A 12,875-nucleotide genomic window follows, 5' to 3' on the forward strand; every position below is an offset into this window, starting at 1 on the left:
ATTTATCCTAGAAGTACGTACCCAACCCTCAATTTAAACAGACCAAAGCTACAATGAAACTAATGAGCAAGTCCACTTAGAACATGACTAGTAAATGAGTACAATCATTTCATCAGCAAGGAGTCAAAATACAAGGAAACTACCTGCCCGTTCCCGATCATAAATGAGCCAGTCCCTTCCAATAAAGGTGTTAAAACAGAATGCACGTCTGGTGGGGCTTTGTCGATATCCTCAAAAACAATCCAAAAACCATTCTGCACAGCCTATGATAAAGATAGCACAGAAAGATGAAACAGGATGCTTTCTCAGGAAGTACTGTGTACACTGACATCACAACATCTGTCAATCTCATAACTAGATAATATGGCAAGAAGGGAAAACAAACCTGAGTAAGCGACCCTGGCTGCCATCTAAATTCTCCAGGCCTATCTGCACACACATAACCTCCAACCAATGTTCTACTATCAATTTGATCATCCATCTGGATAGATAGAACTGCAAAGAGGATTAGGTCATACAGATTGTTGAAGTGAAGATCCAGACCACAATATGAACAACAATGCCCGGCAAACATGCACAAAGTATAGGAGGAAACAGACAACAAAAGCAGACTGAGGAACATGTAAATTAGTAAAGTAAATAACAAATTACACCTTCATCTAAGATGCAAAGTCCAAGAGGACATCATAAAAGCTGAATGTCTCACATTCTCATGAATTCATTATATTGACTATTTGCTGTTCATGAAAGTTTAAACTTGAAATCACTTCAAGTGACATGGATACAAACAGCGCACAACAGATAGTGCCACAAAATGCAACCAAACCAGATCAGTAACTAGTAAACATTTAGTCCTGACTTACCATTTCCCATGAAGCATGTAAAGACAATTGACAGAATATACTGAAAAATATGACATTCTAGCTCAACACATTCAACAATTCATAGATGAATAAGAGGACAGGAAAAATAATTAGTAGTAAAGAAGGCTCATAGATCCACACATACTCTGGTTATTACTATCCCGAGCAAGCTTGGCAATGAGAGAAGATTTTCCAGAACCCGAAGGACCATATAAAAGAACAGGCCACTTCTGACTCACTGCCAACAGGACCCTCTCAAAACTTTTCTTCACTTTTGATGTCAATATGAATGTATTACTTTTAAATTTATCATTCCTGAAACACAGAAGAGAACAAAATTCAGCACGTCCGCACAGGACATAAAGAATATCAGCAAGACTTGAGAGTTACCAATGAGAAGCTACAAGACATTAACGAAGTTGTGAAGAACCAAAAAAGCATTACTTTATCTAGAATTTTTTCTTGGGAAACAAAAAAAGTGTTTGAGAAAGTTGGCACCCTATGATGGTAAGCAAATAAATACTATTCAATTTAAATCCCAAACAAAATCAAAATTAACTAGTAAGAAAAAAGTAATAAAAGAATGGTTAAATTCAAAATAAAATAGGCTGTACCATGTGGCAAGCTTTGGACTCCTCCAAGGTGGCTCAACACCATGCACCTCCGGCAAGCTAACAGCCTGAAAATCAAGACCAAAGGATTGTAAACAGTTCTCTTGGCTAAAACCGATGCCTCTATCCAAAGAACCTGGCATATTTTGCGCCACTGGCCTGGAATACAATCCAGCTTTCTCTATTGATGTATCCTGGCAGAATGCTTCCCAACTGAAAACAGAAGATGAAGATCGTAATGTAACCAGAACTATGTTTTGACACCAATATCGAACAGAAAAAAAGCAAACACTACCAACCGCAAAAGACACTTAGATGCTTGTTCTGATCCAATATTCAAGTTTTGACTCGCCCCATAACTCAATTTGAAGACAATGGTTATTATTTGCACCCCACACCAAATCAGGTCAGTTGCTTCAGCTGTGACATATTCACCGATGGGCTCTTCCAAGAAGTCCATGAAACATGACCAGTCCCAGAGCTTCGAGAAAACTTCAGTTTTCATGATGAGGAAACGGTATGATATTTGGGCAACAAGCAGTTCACTGGTTTCAATCTGGAGAAAAAAACGGACACAACTTGTTAATAACATGTGAGAGAACTCCAAATTGATCCATAGATTAAAATTATGTGCACCAAAAAAAGAAAATTTCTACCAACCTTAACCCCCATTGATGGGGTAGCTTGTTGCCTCGAAAATCGTTGAAACGGAGAAGGAGCAAACTTGAAGTAGTTTAACACAGAACTGCACCAATCAGCCAAATTAATCATATCAAACTATATCATAATAAAATTAATGAAAAGCCAAATTGCTGAAAAGTTCCAATTAGCAAAATCTTTGACCACAACTCAAAATAATACATAGAAGAAAAGACATCACTATGTATCCAACCTTTCTCCAAAGATCAAATCTTGCCCAAGACAATATCATGTGAATTTCCAAATAAAGGAGAACTATCTATTGAAGTTATACTCCTGATACTTATTAATGCTTTTCCAGCAGGACATTTGGTAATTGAAAGAGAGTACTCCCTACCCTTTCCCTTTCCTTTGATTTTTCATTTTTGTTCATTTAAGGCAGAATTTCTAATGAACGCTGAATTGGAAAACTTATTTCCAACAATGAGAAAAAAATTATATCTTCAAAAAAATTAATAATACATTTACTGGGAACACAAGAATCAAAGCAATTGAACATATATGCTTACCGCAATCGAGAAGATTTTTTCCGTGAAACAATGCATATATGAGCAAAAACATAATTAAGAACAAGTGTGCTCATATAATTAGATAACTATTTCGCTTATACTCCAGAATCAAAGAAATTTCCGTTACCAACTTGCCACACCAAAAAGAAAAAAATACGCTACAACATTAGAACAACTTCAGACTTATGTAGACACTTAACAGTTAACATCTAACAAGATTCCACACAAGATTGTATTGCCTATAAATCAAGAGACACTTTGATTTCTTAGTTTTCGAGAATAATAATTAACACTAATTCCTTCGTCCTTATTCTAGGATTATTACAGATAAAAATATATAGAGGAAAAATAAGGGCGCATGGAGAACTGGAAGGTTCGAGTGGAGGGGGAAAAATTAAATAAAAACAGGTTCATGCAAAAAATTACAGGGAAGAACTAACCCAAGTAGAAAAGGAGCCATGTCAAGAGCACGACAGAAGGCCAAACAAGCAAGTTCATGAAGATCTAGACCCCTTCCATGTTGGCTATAAAACTCAATCACATTCACAATTTCATCTGAAACTTTGACAAAATCATCTTCCATGATAGTACTCTGAACATTAGACCTTAAATTTGGCACAAGCCGAAGCAGGTCTATAGTTTTATCTGTAAATTTTCGGGCAATGGGACAGAAGCATCCCATTAATGGAATAGTATAGGAAGGGTGCAGAAAAACGCCCACAAAATTATTCACAACATCCTCCTCCGTAACCAAGTGTCCCTGCAGAAAAAACCGTACATTTAATCATTAAAATTATGTCCATGCCACTTATCTTGGCCTTCTTAATGATTAACAAATAGAATTCACGTATAATGCAATATAATCTATACCTTTCTTGTGAGGGAATAAAACTGTGGAAAAGATTGAAGCTTTGGAAAACGGTCGAGAAATCTTTCGACCGCTGAATGAAGGCTAAAACTGCCGTCAATAGCCATTTGTACCTGAAAAACTTCTCTATGTCCGGTCAAAGTAAGTAATTAAAAGAATATGTGTGTATAAATTGTAAGTTTCAAATTCGTCTCCGTGCAACCTGGCCTAAAAAAAGAAAATCATCAGTAACAAAACATTAAATAAAAATCTGGGCGGCTTGCTACTTTCAATCAGAAAAGTAAAATGGAACAAGGCCAGGGAGAAAGAAGTTGTCCCGGGATAAATAGGATAGGCTAAAACTTCGAATAAACCCAACTTCAAAATAAATCGATATAGCAGTAACGACTAAGAGCTTTGAGAGGGTGGATAGTAGGGCGTGCTAGGCCTCGACCTAAGGAAGTGTCAGCGAAGGGAGAAGCCTTCTCTTTCGGAGGAGGAGGGAAAGCAAGAACAACCGCCTCTGCTTCACCGAGTCTTTGGAGGTCTTGGCGCCGCAGGGTTTAGGGTTTAAAAAAGGAACATTAACGGACAAAAATTGAGGGCACTATATTTTAAAAGAAAATAAGAGAAGAGAAAAAGTACCGTCATTACTCAACTTCCAATCAAATAAGCTTTATTAATCATTTATTTGTTTTTGGCAGTGATTGCGATTCATTGACCTAATTTGCATTGCCAGTTACCAATCTTACAATCTACTACCTCTTATACTTAATATAAGAACTAGTTTACCGAATTGAATAGATTTAAAAAATTAATTAACTAATTATTTATAATAAATAAGTATTGTTTTATCTAAAATATCCTTACTAATTATGTATATTAACTGGAGTTACTATTTAATAAAATATTTAACATGTGTAACTATTAGAGGACTACCTAAAAAGAATAAATAATTATGAAAGTCAAAATGAATTGAGGCCTTATATTTAGTATCAAATTAAAAATCAAATTAACTTTTATATTCAAATCCGCAACAACAATTAAGTTGGTACATTAAAAACATGTAATTTTCGTACAAAATAATTCTATATTTAAAACAAAGAATATTATAAATACTTGATTGTAACGTACGCTTGGCGTAAATGCCTAAATGGTGTGTGTGTGAAGAATTGTGATTAGTTTCTGACCCAAAAAAAAAGAAGAAGAAGAAGAAGAATTGTGATTAGTTTGTATAGTGACTAAGCATCATATGAACCAGAAATGGTCAAAAATAAAAAAATAAAAAGAAGAATTAGTAAAATTAAAGCTAGTAAACTTGTATGCTTGTGTGATGAAATGCATAAATGCTTTGCTTGATCTGATGAATCATGTATAACGTTTGACGCTGATCTGATACCAGGATATCACGTGCGTCAAGTACATATTTTTGGTCTATTACCCCTTTTTCTCCAAAAAATTTGCAAAGATTGCTTAACTGTTATTTTCATCCAACATTTCTCATTCATATGGTCCCAAATTTCTCATATTACAGACTAATCATAATATTCAATATACATAAATCGTTGGTGTATTTATTTTGCGCAGGCATTACAATCAATCATCAATTACACACAGTAAGAAATATTGCAAATATAAATTATTAGACTTTATAAGCACAAGTTGATCTAGAACAATTACCTCAAGCTCATAATTTTATTTAAACTGCTGTACTTTTATGTGACTCATATCTTATTTGAATCTGAACTTTATAGAATCTTTACTCTTGATTGAAAATGAATTCTACAATTTTCTTGGTCACAAATTAACTCGATAATATTTCGAAATAAAAGGATGAAGGAAATGTAGATACTTACGAAATCCAAAAATTATTAAATCTAGTTGGTCATTCCATTTAATCTCACACCTTCAACATTTCCTTCACTTATCAAATGTCTACGTTCCATCTGCATTCAATAGGCCTTTCTTTAAAAAGAAAAAAAAAATCATAATATGTTCTAAATGGTAGTTCTTTAATCCTGCACGTATCAACTAAATAACTAATTTGTAAAAATTAAAAATTAATTAAATTAGTTTTAAAAAAATATGTTTGTTGATTTTATTTTTTTTAATCATTTGTATCAGACACTACTTCCTTAATAATGAAAATCATCCTTAATTAATGTAATTAATATGAAAAATTGTAGGGAAATATAATATAAATTTAAAAGATAAATGGATGGAATAGAATCTTATAATCAGAAGTCAAAACAAACTCTTTTAATAACTCTTACATTTATGATTAGAGAAAATATCATAAAATTTCACCCAAAAAAAGAAAGTACTCCTCCGACCCTTAAAGTATAAGATTTAATTAACTAATTTGAGTTGATTAAAGATGTTGGTTAAATTAGTTAATATGATTTTTTTTAAACTCTTTAAGCATCTTCTTTAATTCCCTTCATCCTTCTCCTACTTGATTATTGTTAGGGAATATTAATAGGGTTAACTTAAAAAAATTGATATATATGTAAAATATGTCTTATATATAGAATCAACATTTACTTCCAATTATCTTTTATATTAAGAACCAGATGAGTGTCATAGAATTAGTAGAGTTGACAGTAACATAGTATGGCTAACATTTAAGACAGACAGGAGTGCATATAAGTAAGATAGGGCAAGATCCTTACTCAATGTCTAGCCCGAAAGATGTTAGCCCTACCTAATGAAAGCCTGAAGCAATTTTGGATGGGGTTGGATAGGACAAGCTTTCTTGCCCAGATAATGACACCTTATTCATATTATGTAAACATCTATACTGAATTGATGAGTAATGTTTTGGACTTTAAATATAATTTATAATTTCACAACTTAAAATATTTCAAGAAAAGAAATATAAACACCATATAAAAATCCACATATTTATCATTTCATATCTCCTTTTAATTATATAATCAAACATAACACAGGTCTTTCGTACAACATTCATGATCATATATGTCAACAACTTAACTCTTGAAATATTTCATTCTATCACACACACACATATATATATAACTATATCATATATATATTAAATACAATTATATATAATAAATAGAATATCTATTATTAAATAGAATTATATATATATATAAAACTTTGGACAAGGCCGAATGGGTAGAGCAATATATCTTGCCTATACCCTAACCCTGCCAGACAGTTGGCTTGACTCAAAAATACCCAATTGTTTTTTCAAACTGCTTTCTCAAGACTAGGAATGAGTATAATTCTAGTGGACTCGACCGAACATTGCGGGTTTTTGGGCCCATCAACACCCCTTTGATCACATGATGAAAACTTCAACTAGATGCACTAGCCCAAAAAATATCCCAATAGCCAAAGAAATAACATTCAATTTGTCGCCAATGGCTTAAACAATGTTTGTTGATATTGATTTGTACAGTTGAATATATATAGATAAATATCCGTATGTGTAGTTTTATAATAGTCTTTCATTACAAAATTGACAGCAAAAAAAATTTAGGAGTAACAAACAAACACACCGAAACGACCAAGAAACAAGAGAAGGCAAAAAACAAGGCCCCAACTGTAGAGAGCCAAGAGTCAACAACCTTTTGTCACCAAACATAAAGAACGAGAGGGAAAAAAATCCCCACTCTGGACCGAATTAATTGAGGGTTTTGTTCTGTGTTTAGTAAAGGGTCCTTTGAACAAAATTCCCCCATTCACCTTAATAATAACAATATATAACAACAAACCTTATCTCCCTACGTGGGATTAGTTACATAGATCGCACGATATTAATGTGTTTTTATTAACAACCAAATCTTTTTTTTTTAATAAAGAGAGAAGATTACAACAAAAACTCAAAGCAGAAGTAAAAAGAAATCTCCAGGCGGCACTAAGTAAAGTGCTGGGGATTTTGACAATGCGTCCTTTGTGAGGAAGTCTGCGGTACGTAACAGCTCCCTTGGGGTGTAAAGTAGCTCTACTTCCTAGTTTCTCGAGCATAGATTGGCATTCTAGAACGACGTTCCAATGAGCATGAAGCTCATCTACTCCATCTCGCATGAGTGTGATGGCATCAGCACAATCAAATCGGAGTACGATTTTATGATGATCACTGTCCCAAGCCCGGTGTAACCCCATAAGGCATGCCCATAACTCTGCAAACAAAGGGTCACCATCTCCCAAATGAATCATGAAGGCCTCTATGGGATGGCCGTTAGGATCTCTAATAATACCTCCAGCCCCAGCTTTCCTGGAAGATAGGTTAAAGGCTCCATCTACCAGCACCTCTGTTTTACCTAAAAGATGTATTGAGAACTGATTTTCGTGCACTCCGCGAAGTGACACTTGCTAGAGATTAGATTTAGCCTGTAGAAAGTTGCTCATTATGGCGTTAGCCTGAAGAATGATGCGATGAATATTACCCATGCTCTGTTGAAAAACCCATTCATTTCTACACTTCCAAGAAGCCAGCAGATGATTACAAACCGTTCCTTCTATCCTTCCTCAATCAACCCGACCTGAAGCTTAAGGTTCATGACACACCAGTCCCATAGGTTCTTATTAAAGAAGGGTCACTTCATGGATGGTTTGATAACGGCGTTCCATAACATCTGAGTTTCAAGGCAGTCCCGTAAGACATGCAAAGCAGTCTCCTCCGCTTTCTGGCACCTGCTACAAGCTTCGTCAATGCTCATGCCCCTACGAACTCTTTCACTATTAGTAAGGAGTTTATTGTGTAAGGTGAGCCAGAGGAAGGTTTTACATTGCTGAGGTGTATTCATCTTCCAAACCCGTTTCCAAACTGGATTCAGAGTTGGAGCGTCCTCTGTAAGTAAGTTGTAGGCTGACTTCAAAGAGAAATGACCATTTATCTCTGGTTTCCATCTCACCGTATCTTCCCCATTTCTTAGTCTAGTGGGTTCCGTTGCCTGATGGACTTTGTTCCAGTTATTTCGAATCCCTCTCCAGAAACTTGATCCCGAGCGCTCAACATCAATCGAAGGGGGGAGATCATTACCGCATTTGTATTTGCTTCTAATCACTCTAGCCCAGAGAGCATCTTTATTTTTGATAAGGCCCCAACTTGCTTTCATCATAAAGGCTTTATTTAGAAGATTGGCATGACGAAGACCCAACCCACCTCTCGACCTATCAACGCACACTTCTTGCCAGGAAAGCAGATGCACCTTCCTACTGTCATTGGTAGAACCCCATAGAAAACCTCTGGCTTTCCTGTCAATATCGTCACACGTGTCTTTGGGGAGAGCGCAAGTCTGCATGGGATATAACGGGATAGCCTAGACAATAGCAACGATTGGGGTGTCTCGGCCTGCTAAGGAGATAGAGTTTGCCTTCTAGCTGCTTAAACGGGCTTGGATTTTGTCTATCACATATTGGTAGGTATCTTTGCACACCCTGTCATGGTGAATGGGAACGCCAAGATACTTGCCCAGATCCGGGGTGATTTGGAAGCCCAGTTTCTCATAAAGTTGCCTCAATCTGTTGTGGTTCACATTTTTAGAGAAGAAAACCCGCATTTTTTATTGACTTACTTTTTGGCTAGATATAGTGCAAAAGTGCTGAAGGTAGTTTTTAATAACCTCTACTTGATCCATGAGGCCTCAGCAAAGAGAATCAAGTCATCTGCAAAGAATAGGTGAGAGATAGGAGGCCCCTCCTTATTTAATTTTATTGGCTTCCATAGTCTTTGAGCTATTGCCTCCTGTATCATGTGAGCAAGCTTCTCAATACATAAAACAAACAAGTAAGGAGAAATAGGATCACCTTGTCTTATGCCACTAGAGGGGGAGAAAGCTTGAGTTTTGCTACCTTCCCAAAGGATCTACATGGAAGGGGAAGTAATACATCTGGATAGTACATTTAAGAGATAAGGTGGTAGCTGAATTTTCTCAAGACACTGGATGATAAAGTCCCATCTTAGCCTATCATAGGCCTTTTCAAGATCAATTTTAATAGCCATGAAGCCCTTTTTCCCTGATTTAGCTCTCATAGACTGAATAACTTCCTGGGCAATTATAACATTATCTGATCCCAAACGTCCAAGAATAAAACCACATTGATTAGAAGATATAATATCAGGTAGAATCACCTTGATGCGGTTGGCAATAAGTTTGGTGATCGTTTTGTAAATGATATTACATAAACTGATGGCTCTAAAGTCTCGAATTGTTTTAGGTTGCTCCTTCTTAGGAATAAGGACTATGAGTGTGCCATTAATATCATTGATCATAGATGAGTCCCTAAAAGCCTCTTGAACGAAGTTAGCAACTGCATTCCCCACATAATCCCATTGACTTTGGAAAAATAGAGCATTAAGTCCATCAAGTCCTGGGGACTTGAGGGCCCCCATGTTAAAGATGACTTGTTTTATATCTTCACTGGAAATTTTTTCCCCTATCAAGCGAAGCTTATCAGTATCAATTCTGGGATAAGAAAAGGACAGTGGAGCTGTGGGGACCACCTCGCTATTAATTTGAAAGAGATTGGTGTAAAAAGAGAGTGCCATCTATTGTAACTCTATTCTCTCGTAACACCAAATGCCATCATCGTTCTTTAGAGCTTCTATCTTGTTGCGTTTTTTTCCGTGCATTGGCTTTGGCATGGAAATATTTGGTGTTCTGATCACCGAGACCATACCATTTGCATTTAGCTTTTTGGGCCCACAAGAGTTCTTCTTGTACTAGTATAGACTCCAAGTCACACCAAATTTTTTGCATGAGAACTTCTATGGCCTGTTTGGTTGGATTACAAGAATGAGGATTACATGTAATCCTGATGCAAAAGTATAATTCAATTGTTTGGTTGGGTTCTGTAATGTAAAGAAGATTACATCTTGGTATCCTGATTCCCTTAGAAGCCTGCATCTGGATTACATAGATAGAACCCATGAATGAGGATTACAGGAGCAGAAAAATACATTATTACCCTTAAGAAAATCAGACAATATTTGGACCCTTCTCATCCATCAACGCTGCGAATTCCCCCATCCTTCGCCTGACAGCATCGCATCCCCTATGTAACCCCTTCCCCAACCTCATTCTCCTACTTTGCCCACTCAGCATCATTTTTCATTCTTTTTCTTTTTCTTTTTTTTGAATACAAGGGACAAGTCAAAACTTAACTCGGATCTCACCGTCATTTTCCTTCTAGGCATAACTTCTACCCATACCCACACACTTTTAACCCCAAGATCAAAACCCCTCAAAAATCATTTAACTTAGAAATCTATTTACGATCAAATCCATTCTTAATCAATCACTTCCTTACTCCTCCTCGATTCTTCGATTTGTAAGCATTTTTTTCATTGTTACTTTTTTATGATGATTTCTGATTTGTGGATTTGAGATGAGGAAGAAATACAAGATATAGAAGGGTGGCTTTTTTTTTAACTCTGACAAGGATATTTTTGACTTTTTAATTTTATTTTAATTAAGTAAATATAAAAAAATATTTCACTACCCCATTCCTAATATTTTACCAAACAAACTCATTGTAATCGTTATTACATTACATTACATTCCCACCCATTACATTACATTACATTCCCTACTATTCAGTGAAGCAAACGGGCCGCTAGGGACTATTTATTCACATAGCGTGCTGAGAGGTTACTTAATCCCTTAAGTCTATTCAGAAGGTGACGGCGTTGCCTCCCCAGGTGGCCAAAGACTTCTTTACTCCATACCTTAACCTTATCAGTGAAGTAGAGTACTGCATCATGCCATCGTAGATAATTGTGCCAATTTTCCTGAACAAAGTCCTTGAAACCATCATGTAGGACCCACGACACTGTAAAACAGAAAGGGACTTCTCTTCTAGTAGTAACCCCATCATCATTAGAAAGCTTTAAGAGAATCGACCAATAGTCAGATTTGAAGAAGGGAAGATTAAGTGCCGAGGTATAAATGAAGGTTTGCATAAAAACTGTGATAACCAGGATTCTATCGAGCTTGCTTTCGCACCCTTCCCTTTTCCAAGTGAAAAAGGGTCCTTTACAGTCCCAATAAATCAACCCCAAGTCTGTAACCCATTGACTGAAGTTGCAATCAATGGTAGAGCCCACACGTGATGTTGAAGCTCTCTCATGCAAATATAACGTACTGTTGAAATCCTTGGCAATGCGCTAGGGAGCATCGATATCCTTATGTATCTCCCCCAATGCCTGCCAAAGAGTCCGTCATTTAATAGGATTAGGGCTAGCATAGAGAGCTGAGAAGTAAGCTTTAGTGGTGCCGTCTTCTATGTAAAAGTGAATATATTGTTCGTGAGTACTAATGATTCTACAACTCCAAGCAGTGTTCTTCCATAGCACCCACAAACCCCCATTATAGCCATGAGCATCAACCAAAGAGAATTTATCAAAGCCCAGAGATTGGGTGATCTTTGTTGCTTTATTACCACTTGATTTGGTTTCAAGAATAGCCAGGATGTCAATATTATGTTTTTTAGAGAGTTCACAAATCAAACTCAGAAACGCTTTTGATCCTATTCCTTTGCTATTCCAGAAAAGAAAATTCATTGGGAAACAATGGTAGAGGGTTGAGCTTGGAAGCTCATTTCACTTGGCACACTATCGGTTTCCATAGTCTCTTGCGACATAAAGCTTGCGTTATTAACTAGAGGATTCACTACTCTGTCTAGCCTTGAGGTCTGACTAGTCTGATCCGAGGGCCCTTCTTCGTCCTCCTCCATAAGCGCACTGAAGGGGTTACTGGATGATAGGAAGTTGGTGCTCGGCCCGGCTATTGCTTTAGGCCTCAACACATGGCGGTCATTCTCTTTCCCTTTTGTTTTTAGGCTGTTGACTTTCTTTCTATCATGAACCACTAGGACCCATTTTTTATTATTAGTAAGATCCTTGCCAAAAGCTTGGGGATCCGATTTCGGTCCTAGCGTGAAACTCGTCCTTTCCATCTCCATAATAAAAGGCCTAGAGTTAGGCTTCCACATATCCCGTGCAATCTTCAATCCCTGATTCTGAGTCGGATTTTTTGCCTGAATGGACTCTCTCGGGCCCCCGAAATCTGGATTATGGGTGCGCCGTCGTGGTGGCCATTTCATAAGGTTCCACTCTCCCAACACCACCGTGGTAGGTGTTGTTACTTCCTCGGTGATGTTCATCATCGTTTTTCCACCTGTAGGATGCTTAATTCCCTGGTTTTCTACCTCACTATTCACATAGGTTAAGATCTTAGAACCTGGTTCTGCACCAACTCCCCCCTCTTTCTTTTCTGCCACCTTCTCTGTCTCCTTTCCGCTTCCTTTCTTTGTCTCTCTACATTGCATAGCAGGTTGGGGTCTACCCTGGGGATCGGGAGAGGCATCTCTG

At 36.8% G+C, this 12,875-nt stretch overlaps 1 protein-coding gene across 1 annotated transcript in view; it reads right to left on the reverse strand.

Annotated features, from left to right (window-relative positions):
• LOC114762118 (midasin-like) overlaps nucleotides 1–3,780 on the reverse strand; it is a 42,374-nt gene extending 38,594 nt beyond the window's left edge. The window contains 8 exon segments of the mRNA XM_028951577.1: nucleotides 144–263; nucleotides 386–495; nucleotides 1,009–1,178; nucleotides 1,478–1,687; nucleotides 1,774–2,030; nucleotides 2,135–2,219; nucleotides 3,123–3,442; nucleotides 3,553–3,780. Of these exon segments, the coding sequence (XP_028807410.1) occupies nucleotides 144–263; nucleotides 386–495; nucleotides 1,009–1,178; nucleotides 1,478–1,687; nucleotides 1,774–2,030; nucleotides 2,135–2,219; nucleotides 3,123–3,442; nucleotides 3,553–3,657 (1,377 nt within the window). The 5' untranslated portion in view covers nucleotides 3,658–3,780.
• Between the last annotated feature and the right edge of the window lie 9,095 nt (nucleotides 3,781–12,875).

Source organism: Neltuma alba, unplaced genomic scaffold, assembly GCF_004799145.2.
Source record: "Neltuma alba isolate B1F8T4 unplaced genomic scaffold, ASM479914v2 tig00011195_pilon, whole genome shotgun sequence".
Classification (NCBI taxonomy): Eukaryota; Viridiplantae; Streptophyta; class Magnoliopsida; order Fabales; family Fabaceae; genus Neltuma; species Neltuma alba.